Source organism: Orycteropus afer, unplaced genomic scaffold, assembly GCF_000298275.1.
Source record: "Orycteropus afer afer isolate SDZICR_OR568_19922 unplaced genomic scaffold, OryAfe1.0 scaffold00062, whole genome shotgun sequence".
Classification (NCBI taxonomy): Eukaryota; Metazoa; Chordata; class Mammalia; order Tubulidentata; family Orycteropodidae; genus Orycteropus; species Orycteropus afer.
In genome coordinates this window covers 12551492-12567640 of record NW_006921649.1, presented here as the reverse complement: position 1 = coordinate 12567640, position 16149 = coordinate 12551492, and the positions used below count along the sequence as shown (strand labels likewise).

At 47.4% G+C, this 16149-nt stretch overlaps 1 protein-coding gene across 1 annotated transcript in view; it reads left to right on the top strand.

The window, feature by feature from the left end:
• The first annotated feature begins 1276 nt into the window (after positions 1–1276).
• Positions 1277–16149, top strand: part of STK10 (serine/threonine kinase 10) — a 230286-nt gene continuing 215413 nt past the window's right edge. Inside the window, exon 1 of the mRNA XM_007939772.2 lies at positions 1277–1432. Coding sequence (XP_007937963.1) covers positions 1277–1432 — 156 coding nt within the window. The remainder of the gene's footprint in view (positions 1433–16149) is intronic.

Sequence of the window (16149 nt, the reverse complement as noted above, 5' to 3'; positions counted from 1 at the left end):
GGAAAAACAATGGGGAATAGAAACTGCTCAGAGGCTACCCCCTTCCACCTCAAGTGATGCATGCGAGGGCACGTGGCAGTACCTGCCACACCCTAGATACGCCTCTATAACATGCAAATATGTCTGCAGACTCATCATAAAGCATGCAATAAATGTGTTCCAAAGTATTTTTTTTGCTCAGCCCTCCAATCCAGACAGGTTTGTAGAGGATGAGGAGGAGAGGGTGCTTTGTAGACCTTGGCCAAGGAGTCCCTGTTGTTGTTATGTGCCGTCGAGTCAGCCCCCGACTCATAGCGAGCCCTCCTTGGGTTTCCGAAGCAGTATCACTACGGAAGTAGGATTGCCCAACCTTCCTTCCCAGGAGTGGCAGGTGGGTTTGAACCGCCAGTCGTCTGGTTAGCAGGCAAGTGTCTTAGCCACTATGAGTCCCTAGGAAGCAGTAAAGAAGTCGGGAAACAGCTCCCTAAGGAGCAACGGGTGCTGCATTTTGCGCACTAGGAGGCAGCACCGCGCCAAGGAACTCGCACCGGATTCGCAGCCAGGACGTGTGTCCCAGGGCAAGTGTCCTCGTCTGCCAGGCCTCGACCTCCTCATCTGAGAAGTGGAGACAAGTGGAGCAGCCTTGCGGGAAAGTTGGGGAGCCAATTCAGTGAGCTCATGCCTGTTCGCCTTCTTGGCACTGACAACAATCAGTGGACGCTCACGAAATGCTAACTGACTTCCCATAAAAGTTCTGGGAGCCACGCGGCGCGGCACCGCAGGCCTCCAAGAGTTGGGACTTTCCCGCTGAGGGTCCTAAGTTCTCCAGAGCGCAGCCCTAGGCTCGTGGGAGCCAGGCGCCGGAGACTACAGTTTCCAGAGTGCCCTGCGGCGACGGGCGGAGTCGGAGAGCGCCCGCAGCCAATTAGGGGGTCTCGCGGCGCTGCCGGGGAGCTGCAGGTGGAGCCGCGGGCCGATGGGCGGGCGCCGGGCCGGGTCCCCGGAACGCGTCCTGGGTCTCACTGGTTGGGAGGAGGGCGCAGCGCGAGCCGGGCCAGCATTCCGGAGGCGGCCCTGGAGACAAGGCTGAGCGGGGGCGGGACCGCGGCAGTCTGTGCGGTTCCGGGTCTCTTGCCGCGGCTCAACCCAGGGCGCACTTGAACGGGTGGTGCTGGGCGAAGGGTGGGTCTGGGGAGAACCCCCGAGCTCCGCGGCGTCCCCCACCTTCCTCCTCGCGGCAGCTGAGCCACAGCCCGAGCCGGCGCCACCTCGCCCCCCGGCTCGCACGCCCCCAGCCATGGCTTTCGCCAATTTCCGTCGCATCCTGCGCCTGTCCACCTTCGAGAAGAGAAAGTCCCGCGAATATGAGCACGTCCGCCGGGACCTGGACCCCAACGAGGTGTGGGAGATCGTGGGCGAGCTGGGCGACGGCGCCTTCGGCAAGGTTTACAAGGTGAGGACGCTGAAGGCGGGTGAGCGAGCGCCCGGGGCTCGTGGAGACGCTCCGGAAGGAAGGGGCGCTGGTCCCGGGCAGCTCTGGCTACGGCTCTTCAGGGCACAGAAAGGCTGTCCCGGCCCTGAACTTAGGGTCCCGGGCTCTCTTCCCAGTGACCCTTGTTCTTTGGGGTACCTCACCCAGCCCAGCTTAGTCCCTGAAGGCTGGGCGCCCCCTCTGGGCACGGCTTCTGCCCATCAAGCTCTGTTTTGAGTACTTCCTGTGCTCAGGGCACTGCTCTCGGCGCCGCAGGGGGAGACAAAGGGGCGCCCAGCATCCGAGAGTGCACCCGAGGTACCCGCAGTAAGAAAACTGATACGAGACATACTTTTTAAGAGAGACCACCCAGATGCTGTGGGTATGCAGAGGCGACGGGGAAGCTCAGCAGCTTTGGGTGGTTTGGGGCCCTTGAAATTGGAGTGCAGGAGAAGGCACACCTGAAGATGAGCCAGAGACAGGGAGGGGGGAAGGGCAAGATGTGGCATGTAATGTCAGAAATTAAGTTAGGAAAGGTGGACTGGAGCTGTGTAGAGGCGAGATCAGAACCTCAGGAATGCTGGGCTTCGGGGATCAGATTTGACTCTGCCTCTGAGTCACAACGGGAGGATCTCCTGGTCTGTAGTCACCTCTCCCCTAGAGCAATACAGGCAGAGTGCTTTTGTGGAGAGGTGGGTGGGGCAGAGTTGATTAAATCTAGACAGCTTGCAGCAGGACTTTGTGGGTTTCTGTTCCTGAGATCGTTTTAAGTTGCTAAATTGTGTTTTGGGCCCAAATACCTACAGCCTGACTCCACCCCTTCCCAGATCTCCTTTCTCCTAGAAAATTTTTGTTTTGGAAGAATCTCCCATGCTAAGCTGGTGTATACCTGCAGGAGGATGCCTCCTTCCTAAGCCAGCCATCACCTTCTTTGGAGCCTTGGTTTGTAGGCCATCCTGACCCCACGATTGTCCTTTCAGAAAGCTGGGCTTCTCCAGACTTAGTTTCTTGGACTTGAGAATGGCCCAGTTACTCCAAGTGTGCTTGGTGGACCAGCATCATCAGTATCATCTGGGAGCATGTTAGAAATGTGCAACCTCCTAGACCCACTGACTTTGAATCTGCACTTTTACAACATCCCCAGGTGATTCCTGAGCCCTTTGGAGTTTGAGAAGCTCTGCTAGAGGCTTAGAGAGTAGGGGCAACTTTGAGGCCAGCCAGCCCCATTGGGGTGTTTCTTTTGTTCCCTTACCGTTTCCACTCTGAGCCAGCACTTCCTGTTACAGGGTGGAACCCCCACAGGAGCAAAGGTCCTATGGTTACAGAGGCTAACTTCAGTGTCCCTCACACCCCTGGCCCTTGGGCTGATTTTCTCCTCTTCTCTGCTGGAGGCTCTTCACTTATTTGAGAGCGCTAGCTCTGGTGTTGTAGTGCCTAAGGCATTTGACTACTAACCAGAAGGCTGGTGGTTCAAATCCACCAGCCACTCTGTGGAAAGAATACTGGGCAATCTACTTCTGTAAAGATTTACTGCCTTGGAAACCCAATGGGGGTCGCTATGAGTCAGAATCAACTCCATGGCAGTGAGTTAGGAGTTTTTTTGAGCATACTCTGAAGGAGTTTTGGTGGCATAGTGTCTAGGCATTTGGCTACTAACCAGAAGACTGGCAGTTCAAACCCACCAGCTGTTCAGCGGAAGGAAGATGGGGCAATCTACTTCTGTAAAGATTTAGCACCTCAGGTCGCTATGAGTTTTGTTTTTTTTTTAGTACACTGAATATTTTCTTTATCCTTCCCATAGCTGCACCTTTCCTCCTAGAGCACAAAGAAATGGTCTATGTGGATACCTGCCATATATCCTTGTCTGCCTAGGACAGAGCCTAAACCTCCAGATGTGCTCTGACCACCCTGAGAACAGCTGGACCGTTGACCAGCTCACTCCATCCTTCACTTTCTCCAGCAGATTCAGTTGGTGTTTTTAGTGTATTTTGTTGGCTCTCACTAATGTTTTTCCCTGTGACTTATTGCCAGCCAAGTTGATTCTAACTCATGGCAACCCCATGTGTGTCAGAGTAGATCTGTCCTCCACAGGGTTTTCAGTGGCTGATTTTTCAGAAGTAGGTCATCAGGCCTTCTTCTGAGGCACCTTGGGGTGGACTCGAACCTCCAGCTGTCCAGTTGGCAGCCACGCGCCTAACTATTTACACCACCCAGGAGTTCCATCTCCTTCTTCCAATTTATCCTGGCTTCATATGGTTCATTTTCTTTCAAACCTAAATGCAGAACTGTGCTTTCACACTTGTCAGATTTTTCCCTTGTTAGTTTCGAGTGTCATTTCTGCTTTCTTTTGCCCTGTTAAACTCCCATGTTACTCTGCAAGTCTTACAAAGAAGCTCATCTGATTCACAACTAATTTTATCTCCTGCTGGTTTTCCAAAACATGTGGGCCTTTTTTAATGGGAGTCCAGTTCTCAAAGCCGCCACAGCCAGTTTCTTCCCACCTTCTAACACATTTGTCAGGAGTGGACTGTCTGATTCCAGATTTTCTGGTGACAGTCTTGTAGATAGATATTCAAGGCCTAAATGTTAACAGTTTTAAGATATAGCACCCTCCCACCCTGTCTGATAAGCCTTTATCTGTGTGCCTTAGGAAAAAAAGAGGTGGTTAAGATTGATTTTGTGCAAGGTCAAGCTCATTCTCATCCGGCCCTCATGTGCTTGTAAATTGGTTACAAAAGAAATTCACTTCAGTTGTGTTTCTAGATACAAAGTAAAGCTCACAAGCTACATGGCTTCAAAATTTTCATCATTAAAACAATCTTTATTTTGAAAAAAAAAAATTACTCTGAAGACAAGGTAGAGGCGGGGAAGTGTTTGGTATAATGTTGAGTGGAAGAAGCTGCCTTAGGCAGGATGTATTTGTTGTCATGGCAACAGAGTAAAACAGGTACTCAGGCACCGAAAAGGGACAGCATTTGTGCAAGGGGTTGGGTTAGCTGGTGAGGTGATTTTTTTGCTTCTTGAAAACAGCTTTGTTTTTGATGTTACATTGTCTTTAAGCTTTTAGAAAAAGTTTATTACCTTCCTAAAACCAATATGTACTCACTAGTTTAAAATTAGGAGCTCTGGTAGGGTAGTACCTAAAGCACTTGACTGCTAACCAGGAGACTGGCGGTTCAAACCCACCAGCCACTCCTCGGAAGGAAGGTTGGGTAATCTACTTTCATAGTGATACTGCCTCGGAAACCCAAGGAGGGGTCACTATGAGTCGGGTCCGATTTGATGGCACATAACAACAAAAACAACAAGAGTTTAAAATTGGGAATATAACAAAAAATAGCAAAATTTAAAAAGAAACCTAGCTACCACTACTGACTGTTTTGACTAAGGACACAGTGGTTGGTCCTGGATAGAACAGGAGCAAAAGGTAGGACAAAACTCAAATTTCTAAAAAAAAAAACAAACCAAAAAACCACATGCCAGACTTACTGGGCTGGTAGAGACTAGAGGAACCCCTATGATACCCTTTAAACTTGAAAGTGAAGCTACTCCTGGAGGTCACCTTTCAGCCAAATAATAGATTAGCTTGTAAAATAAACAGTCCACCCATGAGTACTGTGCTTCTTTAAATAATCATCTAGATGCAACTTCACTGTCAACATTTACTCTAAAGCAAAGATGAGAAGGTAAGGGGGTGGCAGGGAGGCTAGAATAATGGAAACAGAGCAAGTAGAAAGGAAATAATGACAGTGAGAGTGTTGACACAGTGTGAAAAATGTAAGCAGTGTCACTGAGCAATATGTATAGAAATTGGTAATGGGAACCTAATTTGTTGCATACACTTTCACCAAAGATACAACCAAATTTTTAAAAAAATATCTCTCTCCATCAATTGCTGTTTACATTCAGATGCATTTACTTCCAGATGTTATAGATGTTATGGTAATTGTTTTTAATGTGGAGTTGTAACCATATGTAGCTACAGTTTTTTTTTTTTTTTAGTGCTACCTTTCATTCCTGGGAGCTCTGCTAGCATAGTGGCTAAGGCACTTGACTGCTAACCAGAAGGCTGGGGGTTCAAACCCACCAGCCACTCCTTGGAAGGAAGATGGGGCGATCTACTTCCGTAGTGATACTGCCTCGGAAACCCAAGGAGGAAACCCAAGGAGGGGTCGCTATGAGTCTGACTCAAGGGCACATAACAACAGCAACAACAACAACAACCTTTCATTCCTAAAGCCTTTGCTTGTAGTATTCTAAGTGCTTCACACTACCTTCTGGGATAACTCATTCCCCCCATTGTAATTTTATTGGATATTTAAATACTTTTCCTTGCTTTACTATTGATAAGTAATCATTTGAATGCTTACCATGTGCCAAGCACTGTGCTGAACACTTTATGGTAACACAGTTCTGCTGTAATGTGACATATGCATTCCTAAAAGTCACTGCTATGCAGAATCATGCAATAAAAACCAGAGGGCTTATTAGAGAAACGAGGTTAAGGGCCTAATGCTCAAAAACTTTGCCAGTGTCATAAGGGGGAAAAAAAAGATAGGAACCTAATAAAAACAGTAGCATGGTTATTTGTTTATTTTTTTAAAACTGTGAGTCAGTGCAAGAGCCAGGATGTTAATTTAGGTCAGTCTGATTTTAGACTCCATATTCTTTTTGTGTTTTTTTTTTTAACTATAGTAAAATATATACACATAACAAAACATTGACATGTTAACCATTTATAAATTCAGTGACATTGATTGCATTCACCATGTTGTGCAGTCATCTCAACTATCTGTTTTTCTATTTCCAACAAGTTTTTTATTGCTTCAAACAAAAGCTTAGTACCCCTTGAATAATAATTCCCTTGTCCCCCCACCAGCCACTGGCAACCACTCATAAACTTGTCTCTATGCATTTGCTTATTCTAGGTATTTCATATAAGTGGGATCAGACAGTTTTTGTCCTTTGCATCTGGCTTATTTCATTTAGTGTAATGTTTTCATGGTTCATGTCATGGCATGTACTTTGTCTTTAGAACTGAGGAATATTCTGTAGGAACCCTGGTGGCACAGTGGTTAAGCATTAGGCTTAACCAACTGAAAGGTTGGAAGTTCAAACCTGCCCTGTGCCTCTGCAGGAGAAAAAACCTTGTGATCTGTTCCTATAAAGATTATAGCCTAAGAAACCCTATGGGGCATTTCTGCTCTGTCCAGTAGCGTTGCTATGAGTTGGAATTAATTCCAGGGCATACACAACAACAACAACAATATTCCATTGTTTGACTATACCACGTTTTGTTTACCCATTCATCTGTTGATGGACTCTTGAGTTGTTTCCACCTTTTGACTATTGAGTAGCATAGTTTTACTCATGTCAAACAGATAGGAGCTCTGGTGGTGCAGTAGGTAAGATATTTGGCTGCTAACCAGAAGGTTAGTTGTGCAAACCCACTAGCTGCTGTGAGGGAGGAAGATGAGGCACTCTAATTCTGTAAAGATTTATAGCCTTGAAAACTCTTGAGGATCTCTGTGAGTTGGAATTGACTCGATGGCAGTGGGTTTTTGGTTTTTAAATGGACAGGAAAATATTTAAGTAGTATGATAAATATGGTACTTAATCTTAGAAAAGACCTGAAGTGTGTGAGTGCTGGAAGGGTTGCAGCTTATGAGTTACTGTGGAGTGGTGGCAGAGGGTTATTGGGAATTGGATGGGAAGTTGTGCCACCAAATATGGATAGTTGTTGTTGCATAGGAGGCTGATAGATGTTTGAGAGTGTGTGCGCACATGCTTGGTGTATTCCTTTAGGGCTTGGTCAGCTGGGTGTAGTTTTCAGCCTTCACCTAGTGTTTATGGCAGATAAAAACTGTACATAAGCAAACAAGATATTAGTATTATGAGAAAATTGTTCCCAAATGAGTCCTTGAATGGTGTAAAAGGTGAGAGTTTGACTGCTGTTAAAAGGTGGTAATTCACACCCCCAGGCACCTTGGAAAACAGGCCTGGCAATCTGCTTCTGAAAGGTCACAGCCTTGCAAACTTGGAGCACAGTTCTGCTCTGTACACATGAGGTCGCCGTGAGTCAGAACAGACTCTGCAGCAACTAACAACAACAGTGTATCAATGGTCATGGACAAGATTTGCGTTTTCAAAATAACCCTTGTATTATAGCAGAGCTGACTATAAGTTGATGAACAGCTTTGCTCATAATGTTCTTTCTCTATCTTAAATTATTTTTTAGGCTAGGCTCCCAGAAGGTTGTTGCTAGGTTAGTTGTTGTTGTTGTTATGTGCCATTGAGTCGGACCGACTCATGGCGACCCCTCCTTGGGTTTCCGAGGCAGTATCACTACGGAAGTAGCTTACTCCATCTTCCTTCTGAGGAGTGGCTAGGTTAGAGAGTATGCGTATTTGAGGGTAATTTTAAAAATAAAATGAGATTAGAATATAACAGCACAGTCCCCTTTGTCCCTTGTTCTTGTGGAGGGCCAGTCCCTGAAACCTCATGGACACTGGGGGAGAGGAGACCTCAAGTGCCTTCTGGAGCTGGGCTGGCTTTGTGTAGTGACTGTTGTTGACCTGCATCCTTCAAGTGTGACATCCTGCCCCCATCCCGTACCTCCCTCTGCGAGGTTTCCCCTTCACCTTTTCTCCTGCGTAATAATGTTAAAGCAGGGCTTCCACTTCCTCTGGGGGCTCTAGTGTGCCTCCCCTCCTCCGGAAAGAGATCTGCCCCCAGGCAGTAACCTTATTTCCGCCCAGCCAAGTATTTTTAAATAGAACCCATGTTATTGTGATAGGTTCCTGAAGCAGTCTTACAATGAAGTGGTCTTAGCCTTCCCAGGATGATGCCTAGTGGGTGTGTTGGGGAACTAATTTAGCATTTGCAAGTTTTGGGGCTGGCTGTAAAGAGACCAAGGCTCCGGGTGGCACAAAGTTTGCACTTAACTACTAACCTAAAGGTTGGCAGGCCAAACCCACCCAGTGGTGCTGCAGAAGAAAGGCCTGATGATCTCTGACACACGTGGGGTTGCCATGAATTAGACTCAATGGCGGTGGGTTTTATTTTTTCTCAAAGAAGCCAAGTTGAAGTGAGCTAAACAACCAGCTCCCACCCCAGCTGGACCCCAGCTCCCGTCTGATCCAGTATCTCTTGGTCCCCTGGCTTGATATTACCTAGTCTAGGGGGATATCCTCAGGAGTTGCCACCCCAGGGTCCTAGAGCAGCTCTGGTTGGTCACTCCCGGCCCCCACTGCTGGTGGCTGGGGAGGAGATTTGAGGTTTACCAGGAGCCAGTCCTGGTGGTTCCAGGGTTCCAGTCCTGGCCATTTCAACCCTAAGCAAATTGCCACCCTATCTGAGCCCCAGGCTCTTGTCTGTAAAATGGAGGGGAGAATGGAGCCTCCCCTTTGAGGCTTGGCTGTATACAAGGAGGTATGTCTCTGGCACCTGACTCCCATCCAGGAAATGCTCAGGAAACAAAAATAATTTATTATTGTTGATGCTTATGGTAACCAGTATCAGTTGCCATGGAGTCACTTCTGACTCATGGCAACTCTGTGTGTATCAGAGTAGAACTGTGCTTCACAGGGCTTTCCATGGCTGAGTTTTCAGAAGTAGATCACCAGGCCTTTCTTACAAAGGACCTCTGGATGGATTCACACCTCCAACCTTGTAGTTAGCAGCTGATCACATTAACGATTTACATCACCCAGGGGGTCGCTATGAGTTGGAACCGACTCAACAGCAGTGAGAGGGAGAGGGACTCCTTGGTATCAAACAGAAATGGTCTTGGTCCATCACCATGACTTAATGTACTAAATTTTAGTGATTATAGCTAATCCCAAATACCAGGGTTTCCTACCTCTGTACTGTTGACATTGTGGGTCCTATAATTTTTTGTCATGGGGAGTTTCCTGTGTATTATGAGATGTTTACCAGCATTTCTGCCTCTGCTTACCAAATGCCAGGAGCACCCTCTGCCCAGTTATGACAACCAAAAATGTCCCCAGATATTGCCACATGTCCTCTGGTGGGGAGGGTGGCAAAATTGCCCGCTGTTGAGCCTTATACAGATGAATGTGCTTTGATTCAATTCAGCATCAGTGTTTGTTCAATGATGGTGTGTCAAGTCTCCGCTGTGTGGTGAAAGACTTGGGCCTTGCACCCAAATATGGTCAGATTCAACTCCTGGCTGTCCCACTAACTAAGCTCTGTGATACTGAATGGGTGTCTCAGTTCTGAGCCTCAGTTTCCCCATGTGTACAGTGGGGCTGATAACAAACCCACCCCACAGAGCTCTTGTGAGAATTAAACGAGCAGGTCCCACAAAAGGCTTAGCGGCTCCTGGTCCACAGTGTGTGCTTGGGATAAGCCAGCATCTATCCTGGTGCTTTCAGTGAGCAGTGGGGAAGGAGTGAGGAGGTGCTGAACCAAATGAGAGGATTGTCGAGTACGGACGTCTGTTTCCTCTGTGGAGAGAGGGGCAGACTTCGGCCTGGCATGCTTATAGACTGGTTTGTCTGGCTCCAAATTTAAACTGATTGCCAGAACTATTATTTTGCAATCAGGAGATTTCACATAAAAGACTAGATTTCTGTCTTCTTTGGAAACATCAGATGAGCAGGTGCCTCTGACCTGCATTCCTGCAAGGTCACATCTGCTGGACCTGAGGAACAGCTGTTGGGCCAGTGCTGTCCAGTGGAAGTAGAATGTGAGATACATATGTAATTTAAAACTTTCTAGTTGTTGTTAAGGAGCTCTGGTAGCATAGTGCCTAAGGCACTTGACTGCTAACCAGAAGGCTGGCGGTTCAAACCCACCAGCCACTCCTCGGAAGGAAGGTTGGACAATCTACTTCCGTAGTGATACTGCCTTGGAAACCCAAGGAGGGGTCACTATGAGTTGGGTCGGACTAGATGGTATGTAACAACTGTTACAACAACAATAGTTGTTAATTGCTGTTCAGTCAGCTCTGACTCAAATGTTGACTCGAACAAGGTGTTGCCTGGTCTTGCACCATCTTCAGGTCATTGGTGTGCTCAATTCCATTGTTGTGGCCACTGTGTATTGTGAGTGCCTTCCAACCAAGGAACTCATCTTCTAGTACCATACTGGACAGTATTGTGTTGTGATCAGTAGGGTTTCTAGTGACTGGTTTTTAGGGTAGATTGCCAGGTCTTTCTTCCTAGTCTTACTTAGTCTAGAAGCTCTACTAAAGTCTGTCTACCATGGGTAACCTTGCTGATAATTGAAATACCAATGGCATATCTTTCAGTATCACAACAACACACAAGTCAACACAGTATGGCGTAAAATTTTCTAGTAGCCTCATTCAAAAAGGGAAAGAAAAACAGGAGAACTTAATTTTAATAGTATAATTTAGTTAACCCAGTATAACCAAAATAGTATCATATTAGCATACCAAGAATGTAGAATTAACACAATATTATATGTATATGCATGTATTTTCATACTAAGTTTTTGGAAACTGGTGTGTATTTTGCACTCACAGCCCATCTCAGTCTGGGCTAGCCGCATGGCAAGTGTTCAGTAAGCACATGTGGCCAGTGGCTACTGTATTGGACAGTGCAGATCTGGCCTCTACTGTTTGCTGCTACCCTGCCACCTCAGCCCATTTCTGTCACCCTCTCAGTGGGTTTGGGAGCTGAGCATGGCCTGTGAGGCTTGCCAGGCTAGAGCTAGAGCTGGAAGAATATTGCAGGGGCCAAGTCAAGAGGGCCTTGAATGCTAAACCAAACAATTTGCATTTGACATTTTTGACCCTGGCTAATGTCCTGCTTGCCCTAAGTCTCCTGAGACCTGTCTAGGTCAGCCAACATAGTGTTAGAAAGGGGCTAGTTTTGGACAGGGGAAGAGGCCATGGCCAGAGAGGGGGTATAACTTGCCCAAGGCCACACAATTGAGTGACACCAGAGGCAGGCTTCCTGGCTGCCCAAGGCTAGGGTGACCATGATGAGTGATGTCTGGGTCAGAGCAGCTGTGCCCTGGTGGTTAGAGCAGGTGGGTTTGGCAGGGAAGGTCAGAGCTGTGGTTGGGGCCCAGTCACAGCCCAGGGAAAGGAAGTGACTGGTAGAAGGTGACCAGCCTGAGAAGGGGATATTATATGTGGGGATGGGAAGCATGGCAGATTCTAAGGGGCCTCAGGCCTGATAGGAGGAAAGATGGCAAAGAGGGTGAGAGAGGAAGGGAAGCTCATGTTTGCTAGGGATCAGAACTAGCACAGAACTCTGGATGAGTTCCTGGAGTTCAGGCTGGCTCTGCCTCTTGCAGATTGTATAATCCTGGGAAATTTACTTATCTGTGCTTCAGTTTCTTTAGCTGCATAAAAGCAAGTAATGGTCCTACCTCATAGGGTTGTTTGAGGTTGAAATGAGACAACCTGTGTAAATCGCTTGGTCCAAACCACTACCAGTTGCCACCAAGTTCACTCTGACTCATGGTGACCCCATGTGTATCACAGTAGTGTGCCATAGATTTTTCAGTGGCTGATTGTTTGGAAATAGGTCATTAGGTCTTTCTTGCAAGGCATTTTGGGGTAGACCTTCAGCCTTTCAGTTAATAGCCAAGTGTGTTAACCATTTGTGCCCAGAACATTGTTGTTGTTATGTGTCGTTGAGTCGGACCCAGCTCTATGGAAATCTATTTCTATGGAAATAGATTGCCCAACCTTCATTCCAAAGAGCTCAAATAAATGTTAGCCATTAGAATCATGTGTGGAGCACCTACTGTGTGACTGGTACCGTTGTTTCCAAGATAAATGAGCAGGGAACAGACTTGTGCTCTTTCTGGCCTTTCTGTCATTTACTCTTCTGCTGCCCCATGAGGGGCAGGGGTTGGTATCTCCACTCCACACCTGATGAGGTGGAGGCCCAGAGAGGTACAGTGACTTGCTCAAAGCCACACAGCTTATCTACAGCACAGCCCAGATTTAAAATCAGATCTCTCTGACTAGGAGCCTGTGCCTTTTCCACTGCACAGCATAGAGGTGGGGAGATGTGGGGGCTTGTTGAAAGGAGAGGGTCAGGGTTACTTCACTGTGGTATCTCCCTGTGAGCTGTGCAGGAGTGTGACCCTTGCTCCCAGGCCTGCCTCAGTCAGCCTGAGTTCGGGGATGGCCTCTCCTGCAGAGGAAGTGGTGAAGGGGGGAGCAGGCAGGGCCAGCAGAGGAAGTGGCAGGGGAAGGGGGCGGGTTTGGGGGTGGGGAAGCTCCTGCTCCTGCCTGGGGCCCTGGTGGGTGTGGGGCTGCTGGTACCACAGTGTCCTGGGGTACGGGGTACTTCCAGAGCATCGCCATGCAGGGAGGGATATGCCACAAAAGACTCTCCCACTCTGTTCCCCTTTCCTCACCCCCTTCTTCCCCTGTCCCACTGTGTTGACCTCTCCCTCACTTCACTCACTCTTTTCTCTCCCTTCCCCTTTTTCTCTGCTTTCCCCTCTGTTGCACTTTTTCCCCCCCTTCCTTCCCCTATTTTTGTTGTCGCAGGCTGTGGAGTCAGTTCTGACTCATAGCAACCCTATAAAACTGCCCCATAGGATTTCTTAGGCTGTGATCTTCGCAGGAGTGAATCACCACGTCTTTTCTCCTTTGCAGCTGCTGAATAGGTTCATACCCTCATACCCCAGCCTTTCAGTTAGCAGCCGAGAGCTTAACCATTGCGCCACCAGGTCCCCTTTTCTCCCTCTATAGCTTGTTGATTTTTTTTTTTTTCCTAGTAGCTATACCAGAGCTAGTATTCAAGCCCTAGGACTTGAAGGTAGGGGAGTTGGCCAGTAGCCACCCTCTGTTCAGTTGTAGTGGAGGAGTGTGGGGGCCACTGAGAGACTTTGAAGGAAGTACAGCCCTTTTCTGCCTCAGGACCTTTGTATTTGCTGTTCCCTCTGTTGCCCCTTTCTGACTGTCTGTACAGCCGGCTGAATCTTATCCTCTGGGACTCAGATCAAATGTGTCCTCCTCTGAGAGCCCTTCCTTGACCACTCCTCCCTGATCATAGTGACAGCTCCCTGTTGATTTCCTTCAGAGCTCTTATTATAAACTGGGATTCCCTTGTGTGTCTCCTTGTTTATTTTCTGTCCTTCCGGGCAGATGTGAGGTTCATGAGGACAGGAAGTTATCAGTCTTTTGTGTCTCCAGCATCTGGAACAGGGCCTGCTTGTGATAGATGCTCATTTAATGTCTGCTGAGTGAATGAATAAATGAAGGCCAGAGCCCACTACCTCCCTCCCTCTAGGCCAGCCCAGCATTGGTGTTAGGAGTGCAGACCCTGGAATCAGTTCTGAGCTTTCTACTAGCTTCACCCCCTCCTTGCTGTGACCAAGTCACCTCATCTCTCTAAGCCTTAGTTTCTTGAGTTGCAAAGTGAGAATTGAAGTAGTACTGACTTCACAGAGTTGTGTAAAGATGGAGACATGACCAGCCCTTAACACTGTGTCTAGTCGGGAGGAATTGAGCTATCAACTTGACTGTGGTTATTGTGATGATTGCTTTTCTGATGGCTTCTTAAGGATTGACAAAGCAGATTCCATGAGGTCTCTGGTTCCCCCTCTTCTTGCTTGTTAACTGGAGGATTCCTTTGGGTAGATGCTGAATGGGTCAGACCAAGATTTATTGCTCTCTTCCTGTGTTATGAAGATAGACATAAGTTAGTGAAGATAAAGAGGGCCCTGTCCTAGCCTTCAAGGTCAGAGATCAGGTATGAAGGTCACAGCTCTAAGCCTAGCCAAGGTCAAAGATGCTCAGGGGTAGCTGAGGGCACTCAGGTGGTGGAAGAGCAGCGTCCATGCCCATGAAGGAGAAGCCATATTGATGCCTCACCCCCTTTGTCCTCCTTCCTGGAAAGCTCTAGCCTTTCTGGTCTGGGATGGCAGGCCCAATTCTTCACCCTTGGCAGTGGTTATCACCATCAGAGCTGGCTTTGTCACCCTGAAGCAATGACCTCCTACTCAACCCTGAGATTCTTTCTACCATTGTTTTGCATCTGGTTGAGCTCTGGTGACAGGTTGGAGAGGCCCAGGGGCTTTCTCAGTCCACTGTCTGTGTCCTTGAGCTCCGTCTCTGGGGCCGAGTTGAGGTAACCAGGAACCTTCATGAGTGAGGAGCCTGGAGTTCCAGGTGCCAGTGCCCACCTGTCCTGTCTGCATGGCTGTCCACTGCGAGTCAGCAGTGTGCTCCTTGGCACACCCCCATACCCTCTGCAAGAGCCCTGCCTCAGAGACTACTGACCTGGTCATGCTGCTCATCCATAAATCCCAGCTCAGCTACTTGGCCTTGCTGTGTGACCTTGATCAAGTGACCTCACCCCTCTGAGCTTCAGTTTCCTCATCTGCAAAATTGAATAATAGTACTTCTCACAAGTGGGACATCAGGTGTCTTTTTTTTTTATTGTGATTTGGGTGAAAATTTACAGAGCAAATTCACTTTCCGTACAGCAGTTCGCATATACTTTTGTCTCATGACATTGACCACAATTTACCACAATGCAACAGCTCCCCTCCCACTTCCTCCTGATAATTACCTCTTCCCTGTGTCCATCCCTCCATGTACTTCTGCCCCCTGAGCTGTCTCTCTGTGCATAAGCAGCCCTTCTTTCTCCCATGATTGTTCTCTACAAGGAGTATATCTACCTCAGGTAAATGTTCAACTCATATGCCTATCTTTTGTTTGACGGGAAGCCACAGGTATGGGTTCAATTCTAGACCTGAAGGGCAGCTAGGGGCCATAGTCTCAGTGGTTCCACCAGGCTCCATTGGACCAGCAAACCCATCAAGTGTCTTTTATGTCTGCATCTTATGGGGCCAGTACCCAAGGACACACAGCCAGGATGTGGCTGAACTCCTTTGAGTCCAATTTCCCATGTAAATCGTATCTAGTGTTAGTGATGGTGTATGTATGTTGGAGAAGCCGTATTGATGCCTCAGCTGCGCAGCCGGAGAGAATATATATTGGCCCTGCTGTTTGGAGGGCAGCTTGGCAACATGTAAATCCAGTCTTAGACCTTTAGAAAATGCTAGCTTTGTGTGATCAATGTAGAGTGGCCAGACAGCAAGTAATCAGACAAATCAATGATGGTCCTGCCATTCAGTGGAACAGTCTGTGGCTGGTAGAAATGATGGTGTCAGTGAGAGTTTTTTAATCTGAAGCGCTGCTCACGACATACTGTTAGATGAAAATAAAATGGCAAATCAGTATTTGCAGTTTAATCCCATTTGAGTTAAGTATAGAAGACTGTATTTGTGGAGAGAGGGACAAAAATAATGAGTGAACAGTTGTGGAGAGCTTCCTTTGGGCCCAGCCTTGTTCTAAGCGCCTTTCATGCGTATATTCACTGAATCCTCACAACAGCTCCATGAAGCCAGAACTGTTAACATCTTTATTGGACAAATGAGGAAACTGAGGGACAGAGAGTGACCCCAGGATCATACGTGTGGGACATGTTAAAGCTGGGATTGCCAAACAAATCCAGTTATATCTATACCATGAAATCCTAAGAGGAAGTTCTCCAAAATGCTAAAGGCGATTATATCTGAGATTATGGGTGGTTTTGATTTTCTTTGTGCCATTATATTCTTTTTTCCTTTTTTTTTTTTTCTTTTTATTAGGATTTGGGTGAAGATTTACAGAGTAAATTCACTTTTCATACAGCAGTTCACATATACTTTGTCTCATGTCATTGACCAAAATT